This window comes from Crocodylus porosus, unplaced genomic scaffold, assembly GCF_001723895.1.
Source record: "Crocodylus porosus isolate Cpor-Errol unplaced genomic scaffold, CroPor_comp1, whole genome shotgun sequence".
NCBI lineage: Eukaryota > Metazoa > Chordata > Crocodylia > Crocodylidae > Crocodylus > Crocodylus porosus.
The window spans coordinates 256,367,025-256,384,765 of NW_017728886.1; the positions used below are offsets into that span (position 1 = coordinate 256,367,025).

Genomic DNA, 17,741 nt, shown 5'->3' on the forward strand with positions numbered 1-17,741 from the left:
GCGCCGGGCGCGGGGGGGAGCGCGGGCTGCGCTGCGCTGAAGCTGGCGATGCTGAAGTGAGGTTTAGCTCCGGAAACCTTGTGCTAGATCCATCCATCGATCTGTCTGTGTATCAGACGATCGTATGCACCTACCAATCGACCTACAATGGATCTGTTTATCCATCCATCAATTAATCTGTCTGCCCATCCATCTATCCATTGATCTATCAGTCGATCTATCCATCTGTCGATTAATCTATCAATTGATCTATCCATCTATCCTCCATCGATTGATCTATCGATGTATCCATCCATCCATCGATCAGTCGATCGATCCATCCATCTATCTTTCTATCCATCTGTCCATCCATCTATCTATCCATCCATTGATCGGTGGATCTATTCATCCATCCGTCCGTCTATATCTCACAAAATCTTCCTTGCAAGGTTTGCTTTAGTTGAGGGTTGCAAGGGGCCGTATCAGGTGAATATGGAGGCTGAGGCACTTGTGGGGTATGGTGCAATTTTCTTCTCTTCCCCCAACTAAAGGAAACCTGGAAAGGAGGAGGATTTTGCGATGTGGAAACCATAACACAAAATGCGACTGAGCAGCTTTCAGCGATTCCACCAACTGCCCATCAGAGGTGCTTCCAACAATGGCAGAAGCATTAGGAGAAGCGTGTGGCTGAAGGCACGGCGTACTTTGACGAAGGTTAAGTCGAAACCTCTGTAAATAAAGTATTTTTTTTTCCTACAGCATCAGTCTTGATACTTTTTGAACCGCTCCTGAGTGTGCGCTCAGTCCTTATTTGGCCTGTAATGTATAAACCTGCCCTGCCTTTTCTTTTTATGACCAGGCTGGAGTATGTTAGGCTTTAAAAGAAAACAGTAAGCTTGCCCGGGCTATTTCACAAATCCTAGAGAAGCAGAAGGCACCTCCGGAGGTCATGCGCTCAACCCTGGCGGGGCCTGCGGCAGGATGGTCCCTGCCCAAACCATCCGACAGAATCCATATTTCAGGAGCAACAGACTTGGTTCAGGACTGGGGAACAGACGGCTGAGGGAACTGGGCTGATTTAGTCTGGAGGGGTTTAATAACAGCCACTGATTCTCTGAAGCAGGGTTTGAAAGAGGATGGAGCTGGACCGTTCTCAGTGGTGGCAGATGGCAACAAGGAGCATTGGTCTCAAGTTGCAGCAAGAGAAATTTAGGTTGGATATTAGGAAAACCTTTCTCACAAGGACGGTGAGATTGGACTGGACCAGGTCAATTAGAGAGGTGGTGGAATCTCCATCGGAGGTTTTTAACACCGGGGTAGATAAAACCTTGGCTGGTATGATATAATTGGGGATGGTCCTACTTTGAGCGGGGGGCTGGACTGGATGACCTCCTGAGGTCCCTCCCAACCCTAATTTTCCATGAGTCTTCCTGAAATAGGAAATGGCTGCATCCCCCATAACTGGGCGGGGGTTGGGGGTGCCGACAACCAGTTTGATTGTGATTTGAGCATCTTGTCTCACAGCGAACCCCCAACCTGACAGACAAGTCCAGTGTCCCATGCAAAATGTCTGGAAAGTATCTGAAGGAACGCATTGCTGCCGAACAATCTGACCAATCTCAGCTAATCTGCATGAATTGCTGTGTGGAAATGACTGCCCTGTGCTTGTTCTGATGCAATTCCACCCTCCGATTAAACTGGTCATCGGGTTTTAGCCTCAGCAATGCTGCTCTACAGTCTGGTCCCTTGTTATGACTTAACCCGTCAGGGTGGGAGAATCCCAAAGGAGCGTCACGTCACTTGAATGTGCACCGAACGTGAGAACAAGCAGTAAATTCCAGCAGCATTTCAGCATCGGGGAATTTGGTCCTCACCCAACAAGGCACAAATCAGTAACTTGCAAGCCTAGTGCCTGGATAAATCCCAGTCCATCTAATCAGCTGAAGATAACTCTCAAGGGCAAAGCTGTAGATTTTTTCCCCCTTTAAAGCCCATCCTTGCCACCCAATTAACCCCCCCTTTGCTGTTTTTGGTGCTCGCAAATCCTCATGCTGCAAGCATTTTATGGTACAGGGGATGGAAATATTTCGTATCTTAGACTATGTTCCTGCTGAAATAGTCCAGGCAGCTAATTATTTTCTCCTTGCAGCTTCCAGTTTTCACTGATACCAAGAAATAGAGCATAGCCGATTGCATGATAAAATATAAACAACACATTTCCAACAAATCTGTTACATACATGAATCATTGAAGATTATGCTATCCTTGCCAGGAGCCTTGAAACCTATACTATAAATTGCTAACATCATTTCCAAACCTTTATGGAGTACAACATGTGTATTTTTAATACTGAAATGACTGTATGTATAACTCACCACCGTTCCCTCCTAGATACATTCAAACAACAGAAATAGTAGCCTGACATTTTCTAAAACAAAAACAAAGGGCATCGGGAACACACAAGTATTAACTTCCCATCCTGTTTCTGAGTGGGGTAATATTCATATTTCTTGCTTTCTAACACTACGAATTAACAGCAATAATAAAAATTGGTTCCTTTTACTGTTTCGCTTCAAGTTTTATACCCATCTGTTGTTTGTTTTTGTTTTCTTTTGAAACAAGCTTAGGTCTCAAGAGGCCCAAATAATTGCCAACTTCATCTGTCCTTCAGGCTGATTTGAACTTTACATTGTATGGTTCCCCCTCCTCCTTCACTTGAGGTTCTCACAGTACCTGCTGGACTCCAAGAGCCCTCTCCGTGTACATATTCCTAAAAACTAACCAAGAAAGAACATTTCTTGGGTGCATGTATCCACTTCAAGGATTTTAACCATGATACTTGTATAAGTGCTACACTGCTGCAGATTTTTTTTTGCGCGTAGCAGTGCACATACAGACGCTGACCCAGCTGGGGCACAAGCGTTTTTCAGTGCAAGGACTGCTTACTGGCCAGCTAGCCCCACATTTTAGCACCTTCATGCCCCAGCAAACCCCCCCGCAGCACACTGAACCTGGTCAGAGGATCCCTGGGCTGGCAGGCTGACCCCCTGGGGCCCTGCCAGCTGGGGCTGCTGTGACCCAACTCAATGTGCCGTGGTCCAGGCACATGCATTAACAGCGTACCCAGGAGCTTCCCGGAAGCAATAAACTGTGGAGCAATAAGCTCTGCAGTTTATCGCTGCACACTAATAGCATGTGTAGATATGCCCTGTATGTAAGGAACCACATTGTACTATAATCCTAAAAATCCTAAAATAAAACTAAATAAAAATAATCCTGCACTCTTTGTGTAAGTATATAAAACATAAGCGTGAACTTTGTGCATACCCATAAATGAATGTCCTCAGCAGAGCTTGCATGTTTTCTTTGCCAGAGAACTCTGAAATGGCTTTTCCTGAACACATTACTTGGCCTTCATATGGTCATGCGCCTTCTGCTTATTCATATGGTCTGGCTTTCCCATACCACGATGTAGAGCTCAGTTTTACCATTCATACAGCTTACAGATGATAGTTCAAGTCATGAGATTATGAAGAGAGAGGGTGGGGAGGAAATGTAGAAAAAGGAAGGCAAGAGCAGAATTCTGTGGGTTCCACCCTAAAAATAGGAATGGGGAAGGAATGAAATACTGGACTAGAAATTAAAGAGGTAGAAGGGAAATCAGGACAGAATGGTATCATAAAAGAAGGGCCAGGAAAAGTAAGACTACAAACAAGGGTAACAATATTGAAGGCAGTCAGCAGGGCAAAGAGGGTGAGGAGGAAGTCTTTGACCAGGAAGAGGCACAGTAAACGGCACTTTCAGTCAAGGGAGGAGGGTCAGGTATGTTGGAAAGTAAGTAAAGCATCAGGTGTTTTTAAGATGGAAGGGATCTATTGGCTTCATTGTGTTACATCCTCAGATACATCAGCAAAAAATTAAAAAACACTGAAAATATTATATCAATTTTTTGTTACGTTTTTAAGTAGAAAAAATCCTGGAGAAAGAAATATATTTCCATAAGGACAGAAAGGGAAGCTTCTCATCACAATTGTTCCTTACTCCTTAAAAGTATTTAGAGTTTCTGAAAATATTAAGTGGATTGAAGACCCCGCAGAGGTCATTTAGGGTATTTTGAAACAGTCCTTTACCTTGTCAGTTGTGGATCAAAAAATAACCATATTGGCAGATAGCAAACTGATTAATTCACCTAGAGGAACATTTCCTACTATGGCTTAATTTGCCATTGTCTTAATTTCCTGGCAGCCTCCTTACCTGCCACCCAATTATCAACTGCTGATAACTACCAAATAATTCTCCATTATTTGCACTGCCCTTGAAGTGGTTAATTAACCAAGCATTTATTGTAAGTATTTTAGGGCCTTTTCTAACTCTATCTGGAGTTCAGTAGAAACAAGGCCCAAGCCTTAATACTAATTCTAGTATAATTTGAATGTCACTATTTTGAATATAAAATGTCACTCCTTTATTTAAATTAATAAAAAATGTTAACTATCTCAGATGATTCTAAGTATATTTCAGTTGTATTCCCATTTATCTTTCCTATTGTGAACAGTACAGTAACCTAACAAAGAGGAAGGGTATCTATACATGCAGTCTGTCCCACCTAGCAAGGAGGGAACTAGACTAGTTGATTGACTTGCTAATGTCCCTCTTACAACATCGTTAAAACTCCCTAGGTTGCCTCCTTTTCCTTGGCCTTTATGCAGATAACATTGCTCAGGTAAGTAGTTCACATACTAATGCAAGAAATATGGGGAATAAACAGGAAACACTGGAAATCCTACTACATACATAAAAGTATGATATAATTGGAATACCTGAAATTTGGTGGAATAGTTTGCATGACTGGAATGAGTTTAATTTGTTTAGGAGTGACAGAGGGAAAAGGAGGTAGTACTACCTTATATATTAAACCAAACCAGGAGAAAGAGGGGGGTGAGACTTCTTTTTAAATAGCTACTGGAAATATCCAGATTACAGAACCTGGTGCTAATAGGGTACTTTATTGACCATGATATCTGCTAGGAAGGTGATACAGTAAGGGAGAGCAAAAGATCTTAAAGATCTTAAAGCACAACACTAAGCTATCCCAAAGCAAAGGAAAGAGAAAACACAGCAAGGAAACAGCTTCTCTAAACGGTGAAGCCTGTACCTAGAAATAAGCAATTGAACCAATGCAAATTGGGAATGTCTGGCTAGGCTTTCATACTACACAAAAGGACCCAAGGGTCATCATGGACTGCCGGCTGAATGTGAGTCAATGGTGTAATATTGTTACAAGAAATGCTTGTAACATACTGGGATGGATTAATAAATCATAGGAAATGACTCTTCCACTCTATTCAGCACTTGTGAGGCTCTAGCTAGAAAGAGTATTGTGTTCAGGTTTGTGTGCCATGCTTCAGGAAAGACAGGGACAAACTAGGAAAACTCCAATGGACAGTAACAAAAATTATTAGAAGTCTAGAAAAAAATGACACATAAGGAAAGGTTGGAAGGACTAGGATTATTTCGTCTGGAAAAGAAAGGCAGTGCAGGGGATATGGTAAAAATAGTCTTCAAATACAAAAAGGGCTGTTATACAGGAGATGGTGAAAGACTGTGTCTTCAGTAGGTAATGTCCTAACTTGCAACAAAGGAGATGTAGGCTGGATATTAGAAAGAGGTTTCCAATTATGGGAGTGGTTAAGCACTGAAAGAGGTTACCTAGAAAGGCTGTGAAATCTCTAGAAGCTTTTAAGTACAGGTTAGGCACACGGCTGAGAGGATTTAGACAGGGATATTCCTGTTTTGAGCAGTGGGTAGGACTAAATGACCACTTGAGGTCCCTTCCAGCTCTATTTTTCAACCATTTTTTTACTCTGGGTTTCATGTCTAATCTTTCACGATCCCCCTTTCTACAACTTTTCAGGCTGCAAAAATTTTCAGGCTGCAAAAATACTGCCTCAGAGGGGCACATGCTGTATGCACTTTTTTGTATAGAATATTCAGTAGAAATCTGACATGCCCATCATCTGTAAAAGTTCTGATAAAAAACTTGTCTCCTGTCCCTGCTGTCCTATACTGGGAATAGCTTTCTGTTTGCTTTTACATAAAGCTGATACTAGTGAAAAGACTGTGAACTGCGATAGATAGTCCTACAATCTGTTCTTCATCTTCAGGGTAGGTTTGGTCCAGGAAATGGCCTTCCTACTAACGGAGGCCTCTGGGAGGGTTATGGTAGTTCTTTCTTAAAACCTGTTGAGTCCTTGGTCTTTTTACAAAGCAATTTTTGTGGTATTCGCCATGTTTAGGGGTGGGTTCGGGAATATAGCCATACATTTAATCACTAACAAAGGCATTTGCAATTATTTTCATGGCAAATACTTTTTTATGACACTCTTGACCACATGGAACTGGACTGAGATCATCTGTTCCATCTCCCAAAGGTCAAACAATAGCAATCAAGCAGCTACAACTTTCAGCCATTACCAACATGTGCCAGATTTGAATAATTATTCTGCATTTATGTTGGTCTTTATGTCTTCACTGTGCTTACCTAACTAAACCTCACACCTGTGAAAGAGATACAGAGAATGGTTACTCTCATGTTATAGAGCAGGAAAACAGTCCAGACAAGCACAATTTAGAGGGCCTTAATTTCTGAATGTCTATAAGTCACACAAAGTCCAGGAAGAAACTGGTGTGCAGCATCACAGAAAATCAAGCACCAAGGGGTGAAATTTTGACTCAACTGAAATCAGTGACAAAATTCCCAGGGGTTCTGCCGGGTCAGGATTTCACCCTTGTGGATATTCGAAATGGCTCTTTGAGATGACAGGTAAAATGACAGCACTGGCCCACTGTAGTTACAACATTTCTCAGTGGCCTCTTTTCTTTACATTGATGTGCTCTACTGGCAGAACTAGTGTAGTGTTTAATACCGTAAGCACTGTGTCATGCAACTCTGCTTGGCAGCAATAAAATCAAAGACAGTAGCAATGGTAGGAAATTAGCAGGTAAAAAAAACTTATGTAGACAATTCCATGTTCAGATTGCTCTGGTGCCCAGTTTTCTAGTTCAGATAATTGTATTCTGCCATTTTCATTGGATAGTATTGTTGGTCGATATTACTGTTTGCTCTTTTGATCTGAACCTGTTGTGCAGTGTTGCTATGTTTAACCTTAAAAGTGGTTGTACTTTTAATGGTGGGTGTTTCCAAATCCCTCAAGGAGAAAAACTTTGTGCCTGTGTAAAGTTTTGTATGTACTTATAATTTTTCTCCTGATCAAGCTGCCAAAGACTCTCTTTAGCTTTAAAGGGAAATGCATTAAATGAATATGGGCATAGACATAGGCATTAGACTCTGTTTGCTTGTCTAAATTTGTTACTGGTACAATTTCAGTCGATTGTTGAGCCTGCCGATTATAAAAATGAGCCAAATCAACAGCTATAAAAAGAATTCATTTGGCTTATTATTTCCATATATGAGTATCAGCTGTTCCGAGCTTCCTTAACAAGCTCTTGTAAATATATCCACTAGCTTCATTTTTGATGTATTGTTTACATAAGGCCATGCAACATTATTCATTTTGTGCTTCATCTTGAAATGTTTTTAGTCAGGAGCAATTTCACTAGCAGCTTCCTACCACCAGCACATCCAATCAGCTAACTGAACTTTGCGTGAAATATAACAAACATATATTTTAAATACAGCATGTTTATGTGTCTAAGCTCACACAAAGTGCACCACGTGCTCACAGTGAAAGTCTAAATTTATTTTAAATGTTGACATCAGTACTGTTTTGCTGTTCAGAAGCCCAGACTACAAACTGCAAAATACCTTCACTAAAACATTTCAGGGTTTTAATGTTTGCAAGCATCTTCAAAATTATTGTTATTATTGGGACACAACAGTCAGGTGCCCATATAACCAGAAGAAGGCAGGGATCTCACTACCTCGTATGAACCCCTTGTTTATCACATTGGTATCAGACATATATTCTGATTGACAGTCTGTATTTTTAAACTACAGTATGGCCTGGAGAATATATAAGCTGCATCAACAATTTTTTTTGTTGCTGCCGTATGCCTGTTTTGGATACTGGAGTCAGCTGATTTCAATTTTAAAACTGGCAACTTCAAGTATTTTCTTCACTTGGTATTTAAAATTAGCTAAGAAAACAGGCAACTGTCTTGGAAAGTACAGGATCTGTTTACGAGCAGTTTAGTTGTGCTTTTAGTAACAACATCAACAAAAGGTTCATTTTACATGCTTTCAATGTTAATGTGATCGCAAAAAAGAATCCATTGTTTTCCTTTTATACATGACATTTTGGTAATATTAAGATCTGACATTTTTAACACTAGATGTGCCAAATCAGATCCGACTTGTCAGAAATGATAGAACTGATTATATATGTTATCTGCTGTCCACATGTTTGTCTTTACTGTCCTGTGACAGAGGCTTATGATAATGCAAGATATACTCCAATAGCTGTCTCAAAAGACAGCTGAAAATAAAAATCCTGAAAATGAAGTAGAGCATTAAGTTCCCTGAGATTAGGCTGACTAATTTGCTGATTCAGTTTTGCCCTTGTTTTTATGTTTTGTCACGCAAGATCAAGAGTTGTGCAGACAAACACATAATGGCATTTGAGACTCAGTAACAACAAGGAATAGTCTATTCTTTGGAACCGCTGTATTCTGCAAAACTCAAAACAGTAGACAAAAACTAACACACACTGGTACCAGCATGATGCCATGAAATATGTTCTCTTGTTATTTCTGCAGGTGTGTTGCCTTTTGTATTCTGTATAGGGCCTGTAGATGCACACTTTGAGAGACCCTCTCTTGGTCGTATGGAAGGCAGGATGGCACGGTAGAGATTTCAGAGGGGCGTAAGCTTTCATAGGCAACACCTGCTCAGATGGATGAATGGACTTGCAGAAAGCAGGGGCACTAAACAGAAAAGCATAAAGCAATTTAAATATTGTTTACCAAAGCTCATGCCACTGAACAAATTAGTCTCTAAGGTATCACCCTCCCCTGCCTTCTGCCTGACTAAAATGGCTAACTACCTCTCTTTCTAATTAATTGGAAACACAACATGTGGACTAGGACAGAGCTCAGATTCATATAGGACTAATTATTAAAAGATATCAGACACAGGCGATTGGTAAAGGGAACACAGTGGGGGGGCCCTGAGATTGGCCCCCGACTTGGCACTGCTCAGGACGCAATGGGCTGCATGGGCTGGTGGCGTGTTGGGATGGGGTGGGGTGGGGGGGCACTATGCCATGGCACAGAAGTATAGGATTGGACATGGGGCTTTTGGCCCACCCCGAGGCCTGCCCACAAATTGCGCCCTCCCCCCCAAATCAGGAGGCACCAGTCACCCCTGGTATCAGAGATAAAACGCTGTGTGTTTGAGTCATTATGAAGACAAAACTCTTGCAGGTGTTGATTACTGGAAAAAAAATCATCAATTGAGTTGGCATATTTGGGTTTCTGGTGAGTTTGGCCATATGGATGGGACAGGCTACTTAAGCAGTGTCCAGTTCGGTGCAGGGCAACAGTGATAGGATAGTTAGCACTGTTTGGACCGTCATGCCAGCAATCCCCCTGCCCATTGACACTGCCTTGATGAAGACTAGCACAGTGGAAAACTGCACAATGGTTATCACTGCTTGAAGCAAGTTGGATATAAGCCACACTGTTTGGACTGTCATGCCAGTAACCCACTGTAAGTCAAGCCATTGCCTGTAGACTTGTTTTTTTTTCTTTGTGGAGTTGCAAGGTGTTATAGAGGGAAAGGGGAGATGGCATTTGCTGACTGAGCTGAGGTAGACCAGGCCAAACTGGCTTGTTTCTTCTTCACAATCAGTGAGAGACAGCAACTAGATTTTGTAAAAAAAAATAAAAATCACTAGTATCTAAGCTGATTTTAATAGGAGGAAGTGTGCTGCCTAAAAAGTGGGAATGATACTGCAAAAATAAACAGGCTGCAGGGCAGCTGGTGCAGCAGACTTTGCCAGAATAAAAGACTGAAATAATTCATCAACCCATTGCAAACATTTCAATATTTTCTGTTTCACATTGGAAGTGATGTACCCAAATCCCTTCCTGAGCAACGCTCCAGCCCTATTCAGGCAGTAAACTCCCACTAATGGCATCATGAGTTTTGCCTACACAATGCGTATGTCTACACATGCATTATGTGCTTTAGTGAATGCGCATTAGCCTGTTTTAATGCACATTAACTAAATAGCACTGTTTTTTTTCCAGCGGCTCTTTAATGTGCATTAAAATAGGCTAATGCACATTAAAGCACATGTGTAGATGCACCCAGTGACTGCAGATTCAGGCCCGCATATAGAGGCAGGGTTGGGTAGGAGTTAGGAGACCTGGGTTCAGTTCCTCAGTATACTACTGCACTGCGGTTTCCCTTTGGTCCAGGCATACCACCATTTTACACCTCATATGCCCCACCTGTGGAATAGGGATGATGAAATAGTGGCAACCACTTTTCTTGAATTTAAAGCACTATGTGCTCCATACGTGAAAAGTACAATATGTACAATATTTTCATTCATTTTATTATACAGGCTTTTAGAGAAATGTGGATATTTATTCCCATAAAAATGAAAAGCCCTTAGACCAAAAATTTTTTAAAGCATCAATTTTTCTGCATACAGAAAAATGACTCGCTGGAAAATAAAAGGGACATGTTCTAGATGATGTTTGCGATATTCAAATCAGGGATAAATTTCTAGTCAGTTGTAAACAATTATAATTTATCAGTATGTATGAATAGTCAAGCATATTTAAGCAGTATCAAGTGGCTTAATTAAGACTGAGGTTTCATTGCAGTAGGCAGGGTACACACACACCAAGCTGTTATCTTAGGAAAGCTTATGCTCTAAGGCCCCAACTCGGCAAACATGCCCATGCCCCTCTGAACACGAGTAGATGAAACCCCCTGAGAGGATTATAGTGTTGACTGCACACACTTTGCTGTTCACTATTTAATCCTAGTTGTTGTATCATTATAGTGATAAAATGAAAATGCTGATACAAATGAGTCTACAAATGAAGGACATTGTAAGAGAGGTCCCTACAACCACTAAACTTAATGGTACATCTGCATTTCCTTTACAAATCCCTGAAAACAAAGGGTTTTATAATCCAGCCAAAAATAGTCACTCCAGACTTGGACTTGGCATACAAAGTTTTAGCCAGGGAGCAATTTCTTGCTCTAGTTATACATTTTCAAGAAAAACTGTTTGCCTGCTTATGGGCAAAATATGAGATATTTAAGGCATACCAGCATTAGAATTCAAGGTTTTACCGTAACTCAACAAGCTTTGATTTTACAGTGAAGTCACGGATGTTTTCAGCCCCTGATAGAAATAAAGCCTGGCTTCTTATTCTGAGCTACAGCAGGGAGGCTGGGTAATATAAAAGGCTGGCAATGAGGTAGAACGTCTGCTTCAAAGTCACTGGTTAAAACACCATCTGAGACAACAGTGACCCAAGCATGCTACTGTTAGATGAGTATCTGATGGCCTTTAAGAAATGAGCTCACTGGTCTCAATCCAGTTTCTAATGGATCAGGATCTACATGATGCTAAATTAGATTTACTTGTAGGGAATTTCAGCAGAAAGGCCAACCATAATGGGCCATCTGCCTGTGTATTTAGTAACACTTAATCATGATCATATCCATTGCAGACTGCTGAAAGTAAATTCTCGTCTCCCTGTAGAAGTGCTGTCTCCAGTCAGGTTGGTGCACACATCAGGTGGATGGGGGGAGGGAAGCTTCCCCACCCCACACACTATCTGTTTTATAGGTAAATGGAGGACTTTACCTCCCTGGCTGTCAGCCTAGTATACTTCACCAAGCCCAAAACATTAAAGGTTATGTCTAGGCCACTTCCATGCACTCCCAGGAGCTCCACTGAGAAGCACAGCCTGCCTATCCACTCCTGCTCTGCATTCTTCAAAACCAGAAGTGGAGCGTCAATGAAGGCACCCCCCCACGAGCCCCTATGATGGCTGTCTCTAGCGTGCTTCAGAGTGGGAGGGATGAGGGGCACCCACAGGGCATCTTCACTGCCTTGTTTCTGGGTTTGGCACATCTGGAGTAGAGGAGGAGAGGCAGCATGCTTCTCAGTGGTGCTGTCAGGAGTGCCATCCCCTTAATGATTGTAGCCCAACGGATCTGTTCTGTAGGCTGGTATACTGCAGCAGGACTGTCCAGCTGAGCTTTACATGGCCCAGGCTCATTTAGCCACCGCTCCCACTGCTGCATGGAGGGAGAGGGCCCAGTGGGGGTCACATACCACCGGCTCTGCCCAAGCAATGGAGACCACACACTGCTGGTAGACTCCATGCAGTGGGGAGCAGGGTGCTGTGTGCTGCCGGTACAGCTTGCACAGGGACCCTGGGGCCCTGTTCACACAGTCTGTGGCAGAGGTGGGCAACTACTTTGGGTGGAGGGCCACTTACTGAGTTTTGGCAAGCCATCGAGGGCCACATGACAGGCAGCCAGGGGCAGATAAATATTAATTTTCTAATTTTTTTAGGGGCCCCGAGGGCCAGGTTGAATGGCCTGGCGGCCTGCATCTAGCCCAAGGGCTGCATTTTGCCCACCACTGGTCTATAGCATACACATAGCCTTCATTTGCAGCCCCAGGCCCACTGAAATTGGGACAGCCCTGTGCTACAGTATATTACAGGGTATGACAGGAACACTGCACAATACATAGTTGTGTGGCTTTAGAAGTTTGCTCTTCCATATGATTTTTTAAAAATAAACAGGCATTGCCTGGCAAATATGGGTGCATAGCTGCAGCTATAACCATTTGGATTTAGGCTCATTTTAAAGCAATTTCAGACTATTCCTGACTGTCTCCATTAGTGTGTTTTTAATGTAACTGCATGAAAAGTTAGGAAAATTAAGAGAAAACAAGAAGTGATGTTTCAAGATCAGATTTACATAGACAACTTGGCATGTTAATTGCAATACTCTAAGCTTTGGGTAATTAACTTATTACTAATGAAGCCATCATGAACACAGAGGGAAGAATGTGCATAGCCCCATGCAAAATAAGTGTCCCAAAGAAGGGCCTAGTCAGTTATCACCTGGAAGATACCCTCAGGGTAGAGGGTATTCTGAGGGTCTGAGCTGTAGTTATACCTTTCTCCCATGGAATAAAAAAAGCTGAAATAATACAGAGTAAATCAACAAAACTTAGAAGTCCAAAATCAATTATAGGTACCAGACTTAGCTCAGTGGTTGGATCTAGGTCAGTGATTCTCAACCAAGGTTCTGCAGCATCTGAGAATGCTGCAAAATCCTTTTTAGGGTGCTACATAATATTAGCACTTTTAGGCACACATGGGTGACTAGGTGAACCCAGGTATTTCAAATGGAATCTCTAATGTCAAAACCGCACTGACCTGTTCTGGTCTTTGCAAGAAAAAGAGCTGCTGTATTATTTTTTTGTAGCTAAAAAAAAATGAGTGAAAGCTGGCATTTTCTGAGGGGTGCCTTGAGTCTAAAAAGGTTGAGAACCACTAATCTAGGTAATCTAACCAACCTGTCTGTTGAGTGATAGGTATTATGACCTTAGGGTAGAATGCAATCTTCTTAAGGACAACAGCCGAAACACTGAAGTGAGGTGAAATTAAGGGTGTCAGCTTTAACTCTGAACTACGCTGCTGCTGTGGGTTCAGCTCAGGCAATTCAAACATTGCTTTTTGTTGAATAAGACACAGTATAAATAAATAAGAGTACTCACCATTCATAAAGTGACTAAACAAAAGTCTATTTAGACAACTCTGTGCTGTTCTGCATCACCAGAAGTTATGAGTCTGCTCTTTAAAACCCCCACACAAGTCCTAGCTGACTGATCTCAGATCTATGTTATTTGGAAAGTTAAATGAAGATTCCTGATCAGATCTGCGTGCATGGAATGGAAATTCAAAGGGCTCCTTTTTTCTATTTCCTTTGCTAAATGGCTTCAAAACATATTTTTCCACTGCTAAGTAAAATGATTTATAAATGCTACCATTTGCTTCAGTGTGTGTTCAGACAAAATATGACTTCTCCTTTCTGCAGGGCCTATTGACAAATTCTAGGCCTTTTCCAGAAAATCATGCTTTGTTATAGTCCAAATTGACAAAAACAGAAAAGAAACCAGTGTTAAATATTGTGATAAAATAAAGATGACCTGGTGCCTTGTTTCTCATACACCTGGACTGTCTCCAAGATTTAGAAAAAAAGTACACAGCAAATACTAGAAACCTGTTATTTTGACCTAAAATGTCTTGCTGCTTTCTTACCGATTCCATAATGAATCTCTTGAAGAAAAACTTGAAAGCCTGGAGGCTGAAGATCTCATGTCTCATCTGTCACCACAAGAAAATTACCTAGATAAAGAGAAAAAATGACAAGAGTAATTAAGAGCCAACCAAAGCTACACAATTTGCAAGGTCACTTTAACAAAAAAAAGTTATATTTGATACAATGTCCAGAATATACAAAAAGAATCACTCCTGAAGAATTTCACATTTTTTTACTTGGTTACTTTTCGTGCAGTACACAGACCAATTAGAAAACCATGGGGTCAGAAATTACTACATGATAGCAACTTTGTGCAGGCAATTCAATTTTGCATTCATTCACATCACTGTTACAGGCAGGGCAGGCAGCACTGTGTGATTTAGGGGTTAGCTGATACTCCTACATAAGACCCTGTTTGCATTTATTTATAACGCCAAAGTCCAACCATTCAGGCAGAGAAGTTACGTATCGGATTTTTACCTCATGCTGATATTTTTTGGAGAATGCAATGGATAGGACTGTCTGAACAGGGCTGGAACAAAGAGCTGGGAGGGAAGAGTAAGAGACAGATATTAAAAAAGAAACTGGAACAGTAAATTCAGAGGAGAGGAGAAGGCTAGGGCTGGGACTGGACCTGGATTGGGTCTGGGAAGTGGAGAGGCAAATGCCTGGGGCAAAATACCATTTGGGATTAGAACTGGTGAAGCCAGTAGACTGGGATGAAAAGCCTGAGTAGATTGGATAGGCAAAAGAAAGTGACTTGGACAAGGGAACAAGATTGGAGGAAGAAACAGGACTAGAGCAAGAAAGAATAGGCAAAGCCAGATGGTAACAAGCAGAAGAGTCTGTGCCCATTAGACCCAAACTAAGAACAGAATAAGACTCCCAAATCTCACCATCCATCTTCTGTCCGCAAATTCTGTAAAATCCATGGGCAAATGGTGTGCTCCCCATGGGAAACTACAGTCTTCAAGAGGTATTAGTTACTGTGTTAGCTCAAGTGGCAAAGGTCAATGTGGTGGATCTAAAGGCCCTAAACCTGCTGATGACTACATAGCTGGGTGTCAGTATGGAGGCAAATGTTCACATTTCTGCTGAATCAGTTTACTTTTTTAATATCAAAGACATTACACGAAAAAAAAAAACTGTGTTCAAAGTACCTTGACTTGACCATTCAGGTTAAGTCAAGGACTCAGAAATACTAAAAATTATATTGCCTATGTCTTTATATGCCGGTCCTTTTGTGCATATAAAGCATGGCAAAATTTAATTACCATACATTTTGTATTTTGCTTTTTGACTTTTATCCAATTTACTTAATGTTTCCAAACTACTCCTTCAGGCACAAAGTACTGCCTACCCCAAACATTCAAACAAGATCATGAGACCAGCCTCATAAGATGGGTACAAATATATTTAAAAACTAACAAAAAGGCTGAGATCCTTACTTATTTACCTCAAGGGAACTGAGGCCTTAAGAAAGACATGAATGTGGTGAGAGAGGCAGTCAGCAAATGGTTAAGAGCTGCTGCCTGTCACTGATTAGAGGTATAAAGGAAGAAGCATGTCCTTTTTTCCAGGTGGACAGAGAAGCATGAAGCTTGGGTCTCTGCAATCTGAAGGCTGCACTCTGAAACATAAAACTGTGCCCAGGAACAAGTGTCTCAAAGAGATCTGAGCATGATGCTAGTTCTTCCGTTTGCAGACCAGGCAGCCAGGCAGTGTGCAATCAAGTATGATAAAATCACAGGAAGTGTCAGCACTGGGTTTGGCCTTGCCTCTCTAAACTTAACTCTTCTGTTTGTTGGTGTGTGATATTTCAACACATCAGTTTTCATATTAAGCCTTGCTCTAGCAGTAGTAGGCTATGCTACTTATATAAGTTTATGCTATTTAAAATTGAAGTAACATCAGTCTTTAAAAGACCATGTTTCAATGCTTTGTAAGCCAATGTAAGCATAGGCAGAGCTCACAAGTAACCAAGACACCAGTTGTTACATTAAGTTGGGAACTGATGATAGTTTATCCGCATTTGATTAGTTTCTCATCAATCCAAAATCTATCATTTGATTTGCCTGTTTCTGTCCTAACAAGTTACTTAAGATAATTACAGTACATTATATTATTGTTGTACTGCTCTGGGCTGTGTGGCAGCAGTGTTGGTAAGATTTTGTGTCCTTGTTGGGAAGGTCATTGTGGCTAAGGATGATTATCTTCATTTTCTTTCTGTGGCTCTGGAGAGACTACCCCTAAAATACTCCTTGGCAGCTTAGTACAATGGTGATGGATGCAAACTGAGTGGCATGCAGAGAAAAGCCAGAAAAAAATATTATGTTCGTAGACTTCTTAGACATTAGGGGCTGGAAGGGACCTCGCGAGATCACCAAGTCCAGCCCCCTCTTCCATAGGCAGGAAGTCTGCTGGGGTCAAATGATCCCAGCAAGATATGCATCTAAGTGCCTTTTGAATGAGTCCAGAGTAAGTGCTTGCATCACCTCTGGGGGGCTCTGTAAAGGAGTGTTTCCTTAAGTCCGGTCAAATTGGCCTTCCAGAAGGTTGTGGCCATTAGACATAGTTGTCCCTTGGAAAGCCCTGGTGAACAAGTGTCCTCCCAGATCACGGTGCACCCCGTTTACGTACTGATTAGCAAAGTGCCTGTAAAGAATGATGGGAGGGTGGGGGGACCGAGCACCACCACCTTGTGCTGCCACTGCTCCGCATCCGGCTGTGCGCAACTACCCCCCCCCACCCTCGGCCTCCCCTCCACACACCATGCATGCACACACACACCCAGCAACATGCCACGTGGCACACACACACGCGCAGCCACCCAGCAAGCCACAGCCACAGCCACACATCACACCCACACCTAACCACACCCACCCAGCTGCATGCCACACACACACACACCCAGCCACACGCCATAGACACCCCCCCAGCCCCAGGCCACACACACGTGCCTCACTGTCTAGCCTGGCCTGCAGCGGGAGTCATTTGGCACCCCCTCCTGTCAGAGCAGGGGCAGCAAGGTGTGGAGCTGAGGTGGAGCAGAGGCCACAGCTGCAGCCACCCCTACCCTGTGCACAGACTCCCCTGGGCTCCCCTGGGATAGCACCACCTCTGGAGGAGCTGCTGGGCTCCGAGTGTCTGATGGCCTGGCCTGGCCGGGGCTGCATTCACCATGACTGTGGCCTCAGCCAGGCCAGGTCATGGGGCCATCAGAGCCCGGCAGCTCATGCAGGGGAGGTGCTGGGGAGCCCGGGGCGATGCGGACCCCCCTCCCCCAGCTCCCCCCTAGTGCATGCCGTGGCAGGAGCCACCCCACAGCCTGGAGCGGCATGAGTACAGCCGACCCCTCCTCCCCACCACTGGGATCAGCCTGGCACAGCCTCAGCCCCAGTGCCCCCCGGCAGTCACTCCCTGCGGGGGA

The 17,741-nt window shown here is 42.7% G+C and overlaps 1 protein-coding gene across 1 annotated transcript in view; it reads right to left on the minus strand.

Annotated features, from left to right (window-relative positions):
- The window catches only part of ASAP1 (ArfGAP with SH3 domain, ankyrin repeat and PH domain 1), a 291,905-nt gene that overhangs the window by 250,836 nt on the left and 23,328 nt on the right, over positions 1 to 17,741 (minus strand). Inside the window, exon 2 of the mRNA XM_019552858.1 lies at positions 14,311 to 14,397. Coding sequence (XP_019408403.1) covers positions 14,311 to 14,369 — 59 coding nt within the window. The 5' untranslated portion in view covers positions 14,370 to 14,397. The remainder of the gene's footprint in view (positions 1 to 14,310; positions 14,398 to 17,741) is intronic.